This window comes from Mesocricetus auratus, unplaced genomic scaffold, assembly GCF_017639785.1.
Source record: "Mesocricetus auratus isolate SY011 unplaced genomic scaffold, BCM_Maur_2.0 Super-Scaffold_100027, whole genome shotgun sequence".
In the NCBI taxonomy this organism is placed as follows: domain Eukaryota; kingdom Metazoa; phylum Chordata; class Mammalia; order Rodentia; family Cricetidae; genus Mesocricetus; species Mesocricetus auratus.
Genome location: NW_024429208.1, coordinates 21,378,010 through 21,392,898, shown reverse-complemented (window position 1 = coordinate 21,392,898; position 14,889 = coordinate 21,378,010). Strand labels below are relative to the sequence as shown.

Here is a 14,889-nt window from a genome sequence, read left to right as displayed (position 1 = left end):
TTGTCACCTTTGAAGCCATAGCTCTTAGGGCTCTTTGCATTGAAGTGGTAAAAAGAGTTTTGCTTTGTTTTGGTTTTATAGTTATTCTTCTTAGTTTCATTGTTGCCAGGTGTGGTGGCACAAGTCTATAGCCCACTCTGGGCTCCACAGTGAATGCCAAACCTGAACTGGTTTTGACAGGCATCATATAGCACTTGCCTATAAAAGCTTAATTTCCAGCATTGTCACCCCTCCCAGATTGTTAATGCACTGTTGCCAAAAGTCAGGAATAACTCAGGTGTTTGACTACAGGTGAATGGATGGAAAACCCGAGATATCATACGATTGAATGTATCCCTCCACTTTTTGTCCTTCTGATTTTGTTAAGAAAAGGTCTCACTATATAGCCCTAGCTGGCCTGGAGCTCACTATTTAGATCAGGCTCAACTCCTAGATCCATCCGCCTGTCCTTGGCATCCCAAGTTCTGGAATGGAGTTTGTTTTCTTTTGGTGCTAAAGACTAAACTCAGGGCCCTGCCAGTGCTAGCTAAGAAGGGGTCTACTATTGAGTTCCAGTCTGTGACTTTTGGGAAATCTTTTCTGAAGTCTTACAGTCAATGTGGTCTGAGCCAGATGAAATTTGTCTTCCTGTAGTTAGAGAGATGGCTCAGCAATTAAGAGCACTTGGTGGTCTTCTAGGGGACCCAAGTTCAGTTCCCAGCACCCATCATGTCTGTCGCCCCATAACTCCAGTTCCAAGAAGCCTGATGGCCTTCTTCTGGTTTTTACAGATATACAGGGTACATGCGCGGATGCATGCACACACACATGCATGCACGCACATAAATAAAAAATTAAAATAGAAATGTTTTAAATTGTATTTTACATAGTTGATTTTATTTTTTTTACTGAGGATACTTTTTAAACAAATGTTTTACTAGTTGCAAGGGAGTAATCAAGGAAATTAAGATAATTGTCTTTTCCTTGAATAAAGCTTATATTTTTGTAGCAGCTGTGAATAGTAGTACGAAGTTTAAAAAAACAAAAAGCGAAACCAAGCATACTTAAACACATCAGTAACTACAGTGGAGGCAGAACAATAGAAATTCATTCTTGCCTATGAACAAGTTTGAGGCCAGCCTGTCCTACATGAGATGCCAGAAGAAGATAACAGAAATGTTGCAGATTTGTAAATAGCTAGACTTTAATTAAAACAGGATACTCAGAGAGAGAGAGAGAGAGAGAGAGAGAGAGAGAGAGAGAGAGAGAGAGAGAGAGAGAGAGAGAGAGAGAGAGAGAGAGAGATTGGTCTTTTTGTTTTTCAAGATAGTGTGTGTGAGTGTGTGGTTTTGGCTGTCCTTGAACTAGCTTTTCTCTCCCCTTTTCTCTCCCCTCCTTTCCTCCCCCCTTCCCCTTGCTTTTCTGAAACAGAGTTTCTCTGTATAACCCTGTCTCTCCTGGATCTCACTAGGCTGCCTTCAGACTTAGAAATCTGAGTGCTGGGATCAAAGGCATATGCCATACTTGGTAGCGTCTTAAAGGTTCCAGGAATACAACTTGGTCATCACACTTGTAAAGCTAGCACTTTAACTGCTGAACTGTCTCCTCAGCCCTTACTTAGTTTTTATTGACAAATTATCTGCATGTCCTCTTTTAGAGCTGTGGTTCTCAGCCTTCCTAATGCTGTGGTGACCCCCAACCCTAACATTATTTTTGTTGCTACTTCGTAATTGTAACTTTACTACTGTTTGGGATTGTGATGTAATTATCTGTATTTTTCAATGGTTCTTAGGTCATTCAACCCATAGTTTGAGAAACCACTTTCTGTTCTAATGGTCAGTGAATGGAAATAGTTATGCATTATGAAGTAATTTACTCAAAATTAATTAAATTTTCCCATGTTCTTTTCAAAAATGAATTTTTTTCTGTTGGCTGTTTGTGCTGGTCTCAGACTTTGCACTTCTCCTTCTACCTACCAAATGCTGAGATTTCAAGTGTGCCCCCTTTAATTTTATTTTCCTCTAACCTATCTTTTATAACAATTTATCCAGTTTTATATTATGTTTAAACCAAAATGTGAGATACTAGAAAACAGTTTTTTGCATGAATGTAGGTCAGAAGAAAATCTTAGCAGTTTGTCAAATGGTGCATAGTTAGGCTTGTGGAAGTCATTCCTGCTCATCACTTGGTCAGTCTCATCCCAAGTAAGGAGATCATTCCAAGCCATTTCATGTTGTAGAGTCCCCTGGAATGAATGAGAAGCCTAATTAGATGATCAAGACAAGTTCAGTTGCAAATTTAATGTTCTGGAAAATGTAAGTCTCGGAATCTAATGTTTTACATTTTATTTTTATTGTAGATTCTGAAGACTATTTCTGTGTCAAAAGAATTTTCTCAGGTGGAGATCAAAGCTTTTCACATTACTCCAGTCCTCAGGTACTAATTTAATCATATAATTAATTAGTTAGTTTTAAATAAGTTGGAGTAATTTTAAAAACATACCTCGAATGTCTTTTGTATGTTACAGATTATTGTCTTAGTTTTTTCCTCAAATCTACAAAAGAATTTTTCCCCTAAGATATCTGCTAAGTTTTTTGTTTTGGTATTAGGATAAATTGACTTCTATTTTTAATAAAAATGCACAAACAAAAATATTGGTTCTTACTTTTGTGTTGTGATATCTCTTCCTCCAACTGATCTCTTTAATTGTATCATAGACCTGTGGCCCAGCAGATGACTTCAGATGCCCTGACCCTTCAAAGCAGATCTGGACAGTGAATGAAGCTCTAATTCAGAAATGGCTCAGCTATCCTTCTGGAAGGTTTCCAGTGGAGATAGCCAAGTATGGGTGACTCACACAGCCCCAAACCAGTGTGGGAGAGCAACCTTTGTGGAGAATTTTCTTTATTCTGTGTGTCTTTTACATCTACATCTTGATCCCAATTCATCTCCCCGTCCTTTGCTGCACTCTCACCCCCAAGAATTTTCATTTCGATATTTCATTAACTGCTGTATTCTGCATGGTTTGTATATAAAAGTTTAAGTGTTAGCCGGACAGTGGTGGCACATGCCTTTAATCTCAGCACTTGGGAGGCTGAGGCAGGCAGATCTTTGTGAATTCAAGGCCTGCCTAGTCTACAGAAAGTTCCAGGACAGGCTTCAAAGCTACCTAGAAACTCTGTCTGGATGCCCCCCCCCCCAGAAAAGTTTCCATAGTGGGTATTTTTAAGCTCTCATGTAAAAGCTTTGGTTATTCCAAGTGGTGGTAGTGGTGGTAGTGGTAGCAGCGGCGGCACATGGCTTTAATCCCAGCTCTAGGGAGGCACAGGCAGGTGAATCTCCGTGAGTTCAAGACCAGCCTGGTCTACGGAGCTAGTTCCAGGACAGCCAGAGCTGTCTCTAAGAACCAAAAAAAAAAAAAAGCTTCAGTTCCTATATACAGTGTGAAACAGCTGTTTTATGATTCCATTTAAACTGCCACTTTATTTCCTTAATGCTCCCTTTGTTTTGTTTTTTAAATTGCTATATTTTGCTTATATGTGTGTGGGTGCACACACACTGTTGTATACATGTGGCAGTCAGAGTGTGACTTGGAAAAGTGAGTTCTCTTCCATGTCCATAAAAATTATTTGAAGATTGGGCCTGGTTTGGTGGTGCATGCCTTTAATCCCAGTCAAAGGCAGGTGATTTTTCTATGAGGTTAGAGCCAATCTGGTCTGCAAAGCAGATTCCAGGCCAGCCAAGGCTACATAGTGAGACCTTGTGCTAGATAGGTGGATAGATAGGATGAAAGTTTCTGTTTCCTAGAATTTGATCTTTTGTGTGTGGGTGTGTGCACTTGTTTCCATGGGCATGTGAAAGCGGTAGGCCTGGGTTGAATGCACTTTCCATCACTCACTGCTTTAGTTTTTGAGACATGGTCTTGTGCTTATAGGCTGGGTGTTCAGTCAGCTCTGGGAGTCGCCTTGTCTCCACCCTTCCACCACCAATGAAGTTACAGACACATGCCACACCTAGCTTTTTTTGTGTGGGTACCAGGGAATAGGAAGTCACATCTTTGTGCTGGTGTGTCTTGTGCCAGTGCAGTGGACCAACTGAGCTATCTCTGGTTGCTGAAGATAAATGCATTTAAGCTTAAGTCAAACAGAAACCATTAATTTCTTTATTGGGTATTATGTAATCTATCTTCAATGATTTACATAATTCTGATTATTATTTCGGTTGGAGTGGTGAAAAAAGTGTTCTGTAGCATTAAATATGCATCTGCTGTGTGTGTGTGTGTTTGTGTATGTGTGTGTGTAAGAGAGAGAGAGAGACACAGAGACAGAGTGTGTATAAGAAAGACAGACAGACAGAGAGAGACAGAGACAGAGACATGTTCATGTATATGTGTACTGGTACGTGTTTGGGAGTATGTATGGAGGCCATAGGTCAACACTGAAAATCTTCCTGAATTGTTCTCCCTTACTTTGTTTTGAGACCAGTTCCTTTACTGAATCTTGTAGTTGCTATGATTATTAGGCTAGATTAGGTGGCTAGTGGGCCTTAGGGAATCTTTTTCTCTGCCTCCCCAGCTCTGGTATTAAAAGCACACGCTGCCAAAAACAGGTCCTAGAGGACTGAGCTTGGGCCCTCTTGCTGACATATTCCTCATTTCTGGCTCCATCTTTTTTTCCCCCCCTCTCTCTTTTTTAATAGGCCAGTCTTAATTGTGTAGCCTTAGGTGGCCTCAAGCTGTAGATTCTCTTGCCATAGCTTCCCAAATGATTAGATTCTACCCATGTGTCACAATACCTAGGTCTAAATTGTCATTTAAATTTTTATTAACAACAAAAGGCAAATAATTATGTGTTTCATTTATTTGATTTTTAGTGAGATTGATGGAACATTTTCTTCATCTGGTTGCCTAAATGGAAGTTTTTTAGCTATTAGGTAAGTTGCAAGTCCTTGATTGCCTGAACCTTTGAAATGTATTAAATTTAGTGATGTAGTAAAGAAGAACTGAGTTATTAATATAAATTCATATACTTGTAGAAATCTAAACATTGAAGAAATGAAATTGTTAATATTTCAGTTAAGTTTTTTAAAGTTCATATGTGTTTATAATGTGCTTTTATGCTGTAACCCCTTGTTGCCCTCTCATCTCCTTCCCACTTACTTTCATTATCTTCTTCCTAAAAAGTTCCCCATCTACTTTCCTGCCCCTCCGTTTGTGTGCTCGTGTGATGTCCACTGAGTTTAAGAGTCGTTGGCATGAGCTCGGATCTGGGTTTACTCACTGCAGCCTGGGAACAACTAAGTGGCTACTATCTTGAAGAAAATGACTCTCCTTCCCTTTTTTCTTTTTTAGCAATGATGATCACTATAGAACAGGTACCAAATTTTCAGGGGTTGATATGAATGCTGCTAGACTTTTATTCCACAAACTAATACAACCTGACCATCCTCAGATATCTCAGCAGGTTTGTTTTTACATGATTGTACATCTACTTTATTTAGTTGCTAGAGTTTTACATGTTATTTCTACAGATATATTATGTCTGTGAAAGAATTATCCTTGTATTTCATAGACTTAAATTATATTTCATGTTAAATTAAAGGTTTTTATTTTAGAGCATTTGTAATTTATATGTTAAAGGTACATTAATGTTTTCAGATGTTTGTAGCAGATTCTAGATACTTAATATTACTGTTTTGGTTAAGTCTGTTAATAACTATAGTAGCTACTGTGGTGGAGAGTTTAAACTGATAGTATAGTAAAGTTCTTTGAAATTTCTTAACAATGCTTATTAGGCAGTAGTTTCCATTGGTTTCTGAGTATATCATTGAAATATGTTTTTTGTTTTAGTCTTTTCATGTTGTAGTGCTTGATTTTCTTTTTTTTCTTGTTAAATCTGTGTAATATGTGTATATATGCATCTGTGTGAAGCGCATTCATTTTAAATGAAATAGGTTTTGCTTTTTTGTCAAAATATAGGTGGCAGCTAGTTTGGAAAAGAATCTTATACCTAAACTGACTAGCTCCTTACCTGATGTTGAAGCATTGAGGTTTTATCTTACTCTACCAGAATGTCCCTTGATGAGTGACTCCAACAATTTCACCACAATAGCAATTCCTTTTGGTACAGCTCTTGTGAACCTAGAAAAGGCACCACTGAAAGTGCTCGGTAAGAATTTTAGTATTTTTTCTTCTGAAATGTTTTCTTTTCAAATGAAAGTGTTAATGAGTTCTTTTGTTTGCTCTTTTATTGCCCCTTCCCTATTTGATTCCAATTGTTGGAGTTGTTGAAGGCAAATCATGTTAAATATAGAATTTTAATCCAATGTAGCACAGAGTTGTAGTATCAAGAACAATTAAAAACCTTTATTTTTCTCTCCCATCGCCTTAAGTGATCTTGCTGTTAAAGAACTGGAAGAGCCTTTGAAACTGAACAGCATTGGTTTTAAGTCATCCTTGAGTCCCAGTATCAGCCTTTTCCTCTTAGTTACTACCCTTGCTAATTTCTTTTTGTTTGATTTTGTGTCTCTGCTTATGCATAAGATTCCTGAGTTCATGATTTGTTCTCTATTTTTCTCTGGACTTTGTTTTAACTTTGCTCACCTTAATTCTTCTAATGGTGTGGATTCATCTCTAACTCCTGGCCTTTATACTTGACTTGCTATGGATAATCCAGTGTTTTGCTTACTAAGAGTTTGCTAGGTATGTGGAACTGAAATATATTGAAGTAATAGAATGCTGGGATCTAAAGGTGTGAGCCAGTATGGAAAAGTAAAGCTAAGTACTGCTTCCCCATTTTTTATATGCTTCTTGCTTCATACCATAAGATTGTAGTGTTTATAGTTACAAACTATAAACAATAACACGAATAAGGTAGTATAGGTTACAAATTTACATTAAGTTCCTGTTTTTTATTTCCTAGAGTTCCTTGGGCTTATAAAGGTATTACTTCACAATATTTCAGTTTTCTATATTAAGTTGAATAGTAAAACCTGGATTTTTAAAATATTTGAATAATACTATTTTAATGTATATTTTGTTTGAAAAATAATCCTGATTTCTATAACATTTTAATAACTGATTTAATATTAGCTATGGTGGTGATTTTTAACTATAGTTTATGAATTTAAGTATAGTTTAGGATACCAGGAATGTGAATTGAGTAGGCCTTTCATACTTTATTTTTAATTTTGAGAGATTTTTAAGAACATTATCTTGGTAGTCAGGAAAGTTATCTATAAGCCCTAGAGATGTTATTATAAATTATTGTTATAATCATCTTCCTGAAATGTTCAGAGGGTTAAGAACCACTGCTCTAGAAGAAAAGATAGTATGTTTTTTTAATTCTGATTTTTTTATTCATTTTATTTGCATGTTCACCCTTTAATAACAGAAAACTGGTGGTCAGTACTTGAACCTCCACTATTCCTCAAGATAGTAGAACTTTTTAAGGAAGTTGTGGTACATCTTTTGAAACTCTACAAGATCGGCATTCCCCCTTCTGAAAGAAGAATTTTCAACAGTTTTCTTCATACTGCATTAAAGGTTTTAGAAATATTACATAGGGTATGTCCATTAGTCCTTTATTTTCCTCTTTCCCCATTCCTACTAACAGATTGATGTTCATTTTAACATTAATATTAGAATGGCATAAAAGATACATATTAAAGAAATTTGGAAGTTATAGTTTCTCATAATTTAATTTTCTTACAAGTGATATATTTGTAATTTGTAGCTTTGGACTTATTTGACTTATTGTCATCCATAGCCTACAGTTGGGCAGAACAATAGCATATTAATGAATTAGAATTCTTATGTTTTCTTGTAAGGAACCTAATGTGTTAATTAATGATACATTATTTTTAGTTATAAGTGGTTATCATATACATACAAGTGACTGGGCCCTAGTAATTATGAACGTTTAAAGTTCTATTTTTTTGGTATCAGGTACTAATGGCCTCAATCAAAGTAGAATGTTTCATTTGAAACAAGTGACTAATTTAAAAATGAAACCATATATAATTCATTAATTTGCCTATTGTTCTTTCCTGCCCTTTTTCCCAGTGTAAGAAATAGTACACTTTACACTGTAGAAGTGCAAAGTTACATGAAGAAATAGAGTCTCAGCTGTCTCATTAAAGATGGATTTGAGTCATCCCTGACAGTTGGTAGGTATATCTCTGTTATGCCATTTGGTATTCTTGAGTTGCTACTTAGAGGAGACATGACCTAAGGGAGAAGCATGTGTTCATAGTCCCTAATAGACTGAAACTTCCATATGAATATAGATAGTTTCTTTTCCTTACCAACTTCTTTATACTTTCAGATTCTTGCTCAGTCCTAAGGGAAATAATAAAGGGGACAAAGGAGATAGGTCCATGTTCTCTTTATCAAAGAACATTGTGGATCATTTCTTTTACCCCCCTTTTTTTTAAGTGAAGTGAAGCTCCTGGGTATTTTTTTCAACTCCTTAACTTCCCGAACTTTTCTTTTCCCTGTTGTATTTAATATGTTCTCGATTCCTAGGCAGTTAATTTCTGTTCTCACTGTCATAATTAAAGGGTTGATAGCCATTTCTTTCCTAGCAAAACAGGTCCTTCCCCAGAACAAGACTTACTTGCAGCATATCAGGGCATGGGTGTGCAGCATACTGCAGTTATGAAGATCTGTAACATCATAGCATGGGTCTCTACCTTTTATATACTTTTTGCCTAGGATTCAAATGATTAATTGCTTTTGATTTTCTTTCCTCTTGTGAACTTTTCCCTAATAGTTCATGAGCCATCCTTTTTCAGCTGGACTGTATTACTACATGATTGCTTTTGGACTCCATTGTCTGCTTTATTCCTCTTAAAGAATACTGGTTTTCCTTAGCCCTGTCTTTATCTCAAGAGGAAGGGTTGTCTGTGATTCCAGCAGTCTGGGAGCTCAAACGGGAGGATCATCAAAATTCCAGGCCATTGTGAACTACAGAGAACAACTCTGTCTCAAAGAAGGGGGAGGGGAGACTTTTACAATCCCAGCTAAGACTTGAGTAACTGACTTGCCTGCTCAGAAACCTAGGTCTGTAATGAGAACCTCAAAGATTATTGGGTTTTTGTGTGTGTGTGTGTGTGTGTGTGTGTGTCCTTTTTTTTTTTTTTACCCCCCTCTCTGGATCTGTGATTGAACTGCAAATGCTAGGCAGATGCTTTACCTGAGCTACAGTCTAACTCTTAGGGTTTTGGGATTGGATTTTGTGGTATCGCCCCAGGTAGCCTTAAATTCACGATCCTCCTGTCCCAGCCTCCTAGATATTGATATTTTAATATTGTCTACCAAGCTTGGTTCCAGAACCCATTTTGATAGAGCCATGCCAGATACTAGGATCCACCTTCTTAGTAGTTGAAGGTTGGGATGGTGGTGGTGTCTTAAATTGTTTGCCAACAGTATCCAGATTAGAAATCTCAGTATATAATATATGTGAGCATTGTGTATATATTATTCATTTTTAAGATGATTTTTAAAGGTAGACTTGTATAGTTGGTATTTTGTCCCTTTTTTTAAGAGGCACACACATACCAAAAAAAAAAAAAACCACAAAAAAAAAAGTTAGTTTTGCCAGGCAGTGGTGCCGCATGCCTGCCTGGAGGCAGAAGCAGGTGAATCTCTGATTTTGAGCCAACCTGGTCTATAGAGTGAGTTCCAAAGCAGCCAAGTCTATACAGAGAAACTCTGTCTACAAAAAAGAAAAAAAAAAAAACAAAGAAAGTGAAAAAATAGCTCAGCATTAATGGGTAGTAAATCGTAGATTTGAAGGAGAGGTTCAGATCTGTTTCTCAAGCCCCTTTTGTCTTCCACATGAATGTGCTAAAATACACTTAGGGACTGGAGAGATGGCTCACAACCTCCTGCAACTCCAGGTACAAGGGATTCATTCTAACACCCCAAACTTCTGGGGCACCTGTAGTTTCACACATACACACACGTGCACACACGCATGTGCGTGCGCGCGCTTAAAGTGAGCTTACTCTATGGAGTACATTATGTATGCTGTCTTGTGTGTGTAGGCTGCTTTGTGTGTGTTGTTTCTGTATGTGTATGTATGTTTGGTACTAAGGATTGAGGCCAGGGCTTCTTCACTCATGCTAGGCAGATGCTTAGAACTGAGCTATGCCTTTGTCCACATCAGTACTATTGCTGGACCAGAAATCAATAAACACATTTTAATGTATAACATTTGAATATTTGTTTTTGTATGTGTGTGTTTAACATGTACCAGCAAGCATGTACTATAGTGCACATGAGGAAGTCAGAGGGGAACTTGTAGGAGTCAGTTCTTCCCACCATGTGGGCCACGGGTACTGAACACTGGCTGTCAGGCTTGGTGGCACGTGCCATTACCTGCTAAGCAGTCCTGGTGTCCTAAGTTGTTAAATCTCAGAAGGCAGAGATTTCATTATCACAATAATTGGATGGGAAGAAACACTACCTTTGATTTAATGGATTAGACAGAAACTAGGTTCTCATTTGAAGTTGTTGTTTACTTGAAAGCATGCGCGCACACGTAAATTAATCTAAAAAATAAAGACGATATGTCTCACAGCTGTTTATTCCTTCTCCCTGCTCAGTGATTAAGAGTTAAGGGCAGTTTCCTCAGTTTCTCCTTGACCTAACGTAGGAGCAGGATTATAAACAAGAAAACATCTTCTGTTCACCGTTCATTTCAGGGTGTGTTGTTCCTCCCATATGTCATGTCCTTTGGAAAACTTTCTAAGTTGAAAATATTTCCAGTGCTCTAAATGGCATCATGAGGAAAATTACCTTTGGTACCTGCTGTCAGGAATGGATCTATAATGAGATAAATAAGTTTATTGGGTAGTAATTGGGTTGGTTTTTGAGTTCTTACAGAGTGCATTGTAGCAATTCTTAGTGTGTCAAAAGAAAAGGCTTACTTGGTATGTCTAGCTTAGGTGCTATGTATTGTTCTGGTTTTCAAATGTTTGGGGTGGGGACACAGAGCTTTCAAACTGAATGGATAGAACATACATTTTTTTCAGCATAGTCACTTCTTAACCAAAATACTTTATTATAATGTGAAATAAAAACATTGTGACCAGAATTTAATTTTATTTTGAACATTTTTAGTAAAAATTATAAACAGATTTGTTGAAATTCAGCCATGTGATTTGTTTTTATTTTGCAAATATTTATTGCATGCCTACTGTATGCTTGGGATTTAGTGATAGACATTGTGTGATTCTCACCTTTGAACTGGTGATCTAGAAAGATTTTGGGCATTTATGTAACATAAATGCTAGATACGGAAAAATGTAATGTACTAACTGAAGGATTAAAGGTTTTTTGGAGAATAGGTAGCTTTGTAAGATAGCTTGTAAATGTGTATACCATACAGAGAGGTAGGTGTATGTGTGTGTGCTTTATAATTCTTCTGAGCCAAGCATGGTGAGCACACTTTTAATTCCAGCACTCAGGAGGCAAAGGCATGTGGGCTGTAAGTCTGAGGCTAGCCTGGTCTACTTAGTGAGTTCCAGAACAGTCAAGGCTATTTACAGAGACTGCCTCAAAAAACCCAAACCAATTTCTTTATTTACACTTTGTATGGATTTGTTTGTTTTATTTTATGTGTATGAGTACTACCTGTGCATTTATCTCCACCAAATCTCAGACTATCATCCTGTCTCCACCAAGCCTCAGATTGAAATTCTAGGCTGTTGCCTCTTCTTTTTATACCTCTCAACTCCCAAGTGCTGAGATCACCGTTGTGTGAGTTGTTTCTCTTTAGGACTGGATAAGTTTTGTGTAGCTCAGTGTGGCCATCTGCTTGTCTCTTGAGTCCTGAGATTTAAAGGTGTGTATCACCATTGCCTGGCTCTATGACTTGTGGCTAGCTTTGCTTCTATACCCTCAGACAAGCTTTAATAAATCATAAATTATATGTCACCACATATGTGCCCAGTGTCCACAGAGGTCAGAAGATAGTATTGGATCCCTTGGAACTGGAACTACACAGGCCTGTGGGACATCGTATGGGTGCTGAGAACCGAACTGTGCTCTTCTGCAAGAGCACCAAATGCTCCAGCCAAGTTCATTTTAAATGCTATATTACCTAGTTTTCTTCTTAATTATCAAATCATTATATCTGAATTAACTACTAGTCATAATTCCCCCAAGTCGACATTTTACTGATTTTAAATTTTTATTATTTTGATGTTATTTATCCTGATAAATATGCATACCTTTAAAAAAATTGTGTTTATGCATACATGAGTGCAGTGCCCATGGAGGCCAGAAGAGGGCATTGGATTTCCTGGGCTCAAAGTTACAAGTATTTGTGAGCAGTCAGATGTTAGGGTCTGGGAACCAAATTTGTGTCTACTGGAAGAGCAGTGTGCACTCCTACCTGCTGAGCCATCTCTGCAGAACTTATGTATCTTCTATTTACAAAATATTTAGATTGTAAACACTGTGGAGAAAGGGAAAAAAAGATTTAATGTTTTAAAAGTATAGTTTAAAGAGAAATACTTAATTTGAAAGAGCAATTGGATCTGAATTATTTTAAACAAATCATTACATAACTATTGTCAAGGAAGCCAAGGCTGTTTAGTCAGACCCTGTCTTCCTCTACCCACCCCAAAAAAGCAGGAAAAGAGAGCTTAAGATGGCTTTAGTCGTAAAATAAAGGGATTAAAAACCTAACTTTTTAGCCGGCTGAAGCAGAGTTTGAGTTGGTTTTCAAACAAATGTCAAAAGTTAAAATTTCTAATCTTGTTCTTTAGAGATGTGTTATGCAGTGTTTATTCTAATTTCCTTGAAAGCAGAAGTTTGAAATCCATGAAAACTAAATGTTTCTCATTACTATAAAAATTAATAGCAACTTTCTGTTCATTACATCCCTCCAAAGATGTAGTGGATGAGATGGTTTGTGTTATATCCTTCTTTTGCTTTCTCAGAAGTTCAGGTTTATTAGAAAAAGGTGTTTGTTTCATTGTTAGATTGCCTTTTGTTTTGCAACATGGTTTCACTCTGCAGCCCTGGCTGACCCAGAACTTACTATTCAGACCAGGGTTCAACTTATGGACATTCTTCTTGTTGGAGTTAGGAGGCATTGGCCACCATGCCTTCCTATTTAAATGATTTCTTTTCCATTTATTTGTTTTGTGTCTATGAAGCACAGCACACATGTGAAGATCAGAGGACAGCCTTGCAGTAGTCAGTCCTTTCCTTTCCTTGTAGATGCCAAGAATCAAATTCCTGTGACCAGTCAGGCTTGGAGGCGAGAGCTCTCGATGGGTGAGCCCATCTGACCTTCCCAAGAAAAGGATTGTTTGTTGGGATGTTTTGTTTTGAGACTCGGTCTCACTGTGTACCCCTGATTAACCTGGAACTGCCTCAGAGAGCACCATCATAACTCAGCTCAAGAAAAGGTTTTAATGTAGATTTACTCACTGTGTTGAAAGAGGAGCCATTAATAAAGTTACTTTTGTCCCAGCACTCTGAAGACAGAGGCAGGCCTCGTCTACAGAGCGAGTTCCAGGGCACTCCAAAGCAATACAGAGAAACCCTGTTTCGAAAAACCAAAATGATAATAATAAAAAAGTTACTTTTGTTGTTTCCCTTAGGAAGTTGGTCTTGTTTAGTATGTATGTTGAATTAACTATTATCACTGCTTAGTATTTTTGTTTAAAGAAAACAATTCTCAGTCTTTTCATTGCTTTAACATATTTGTTGATGGGAGGGTGTCATGTGGTCTTAAGGAACCCATATTGGCTTCCCCTCACTAGGGATTTAAGACACAAGGATAGCCTTAAAGATCTGGTGCTCCTGCCTCTACCTCCTGAGTGCTGTAATCACACAGTAACCCTTTATACCTAGCTCTTCTCCTTACTTTAGAGTTCACAAAGAACTAACACAAAACTTCTTATCCTCCCCAACTCCCTCTTCCTGTCATACCAAGAATGGTCTTCTGACTTACAGGTGTTATTACTGGCATTTTTGTTGTTGTTGTTGTTGTTCACCAGGTTTGAAGTATTGGAGAAAAAAAAAAACTTTGTCCATTTAGCTACTATGACTTCTGCATGCCTTATTATTGGGAAATTTTGAATCTTACTGATATTCTGCTTCATTTTCCTGCCACTAGACTCTCATTCTCCTTTATCTTACTGAGCTAAAACAGAATAATTTTCAAAATTTCACTGATTTTAAAACATGTTAACTCCAAATTATTTTCTCATGGATCAGTTGTCAGTTCCTCAATAAAACCCTCCAAACTTTTCTCACACAGAGGTAAGCATTTATTCTAATTTCAGAAGTGGGCAGTTTCCACCTAGGTTGACTCAGCTAGACAGTTTAACCCTGTCTCTGTTAGTCCAATTTTGTTTCATATGTCTTTCATTCTTGTTGGACCAACTATTAGAGCCAGAAAAATGTGAATTTTGTCTCCTTAAACTCATGTTCTTCTTCTGCCTACGAGTCTTGACTTTCTCAAACTTCCTGTTGTTTTTTGTTTTTTCTGAGACAGGGTTTCTCTGTTTAGCCTTGGCTGTCCTGGAACATGCTCTGCCTCGAACTGTTGGGACTAAAGGTGTGCACCACCATCACCCAGCCTACTTTTAAAAATCTTTCCACTTCTGAATTTTATTTTGTTTTCCTTGTGCATGTGTGTGTGCCAGAGAGACAAAGACAGAGACAATAACATTACTGAACTCAGGACCTCCTGCATGCTAAGCGGGCGTCAGTTTTTATTTTCACGATTTTCACCAATACTGAAACATTGTAACACAAATACAAAAAAGCTACCTATATTCCCCATCTTAGATTTATCAGTTTTTAACTGGTCATGTTCTTTATCTGTTAGTATGTGTTTATTTCAATGAAACATTTGTGACTGTACTACATGTTACTTTCTTTTC

At 37.4% G+C, this 14,889-nt stretch overlaps 1 protein-coding gene across 8 annotated transcripts in view; it reads left to right on the top strand.

The window, feature by feature from the left end:
* Positions 1-14,889, top strand: part of Herc4 (HECT and RLD domain containing E3 ubiquitin protein ligase 4) — a 69,849-nt gene that overhangs the window by 32,912 nt on the left and 22,048 nt on the right. For 6 of the 8 annotated variants that reach the window (XM_040732488.1, XM_040732487.1, XM_040732490.1 and 3 more), the window contains 6 exons: positions 2,339-2,415; positions 2,697-2,821; positions 4,852-4,911; positions 5,330-5,441; positions 5,957-6,146; positions 7,371-7,543. In XM_040732488.1, coding sequence (XP_040588422.1) covers positions 2,339-2,415; positions 2,697-2,821; positions 4,852-4,911; positions 5,330-5,441; positions 5,957-6,146; positions 7,371-7,543 — 737 coding nt within the window. Of the gene's footprint in view, positions 1-2,338; positions 2,416-2,696; positions 2,822-4,851; positions 4,912-5,329; positions 5,442-5,956; positions 6,147-7,370; positions 7,544-8,041; positions 8,146-14,889 lie in introns of all 8 variants that reach the window. The other 2 variants (XR_005871450.1, XM_040732494.1) reach the window with 2 other exon arrangements.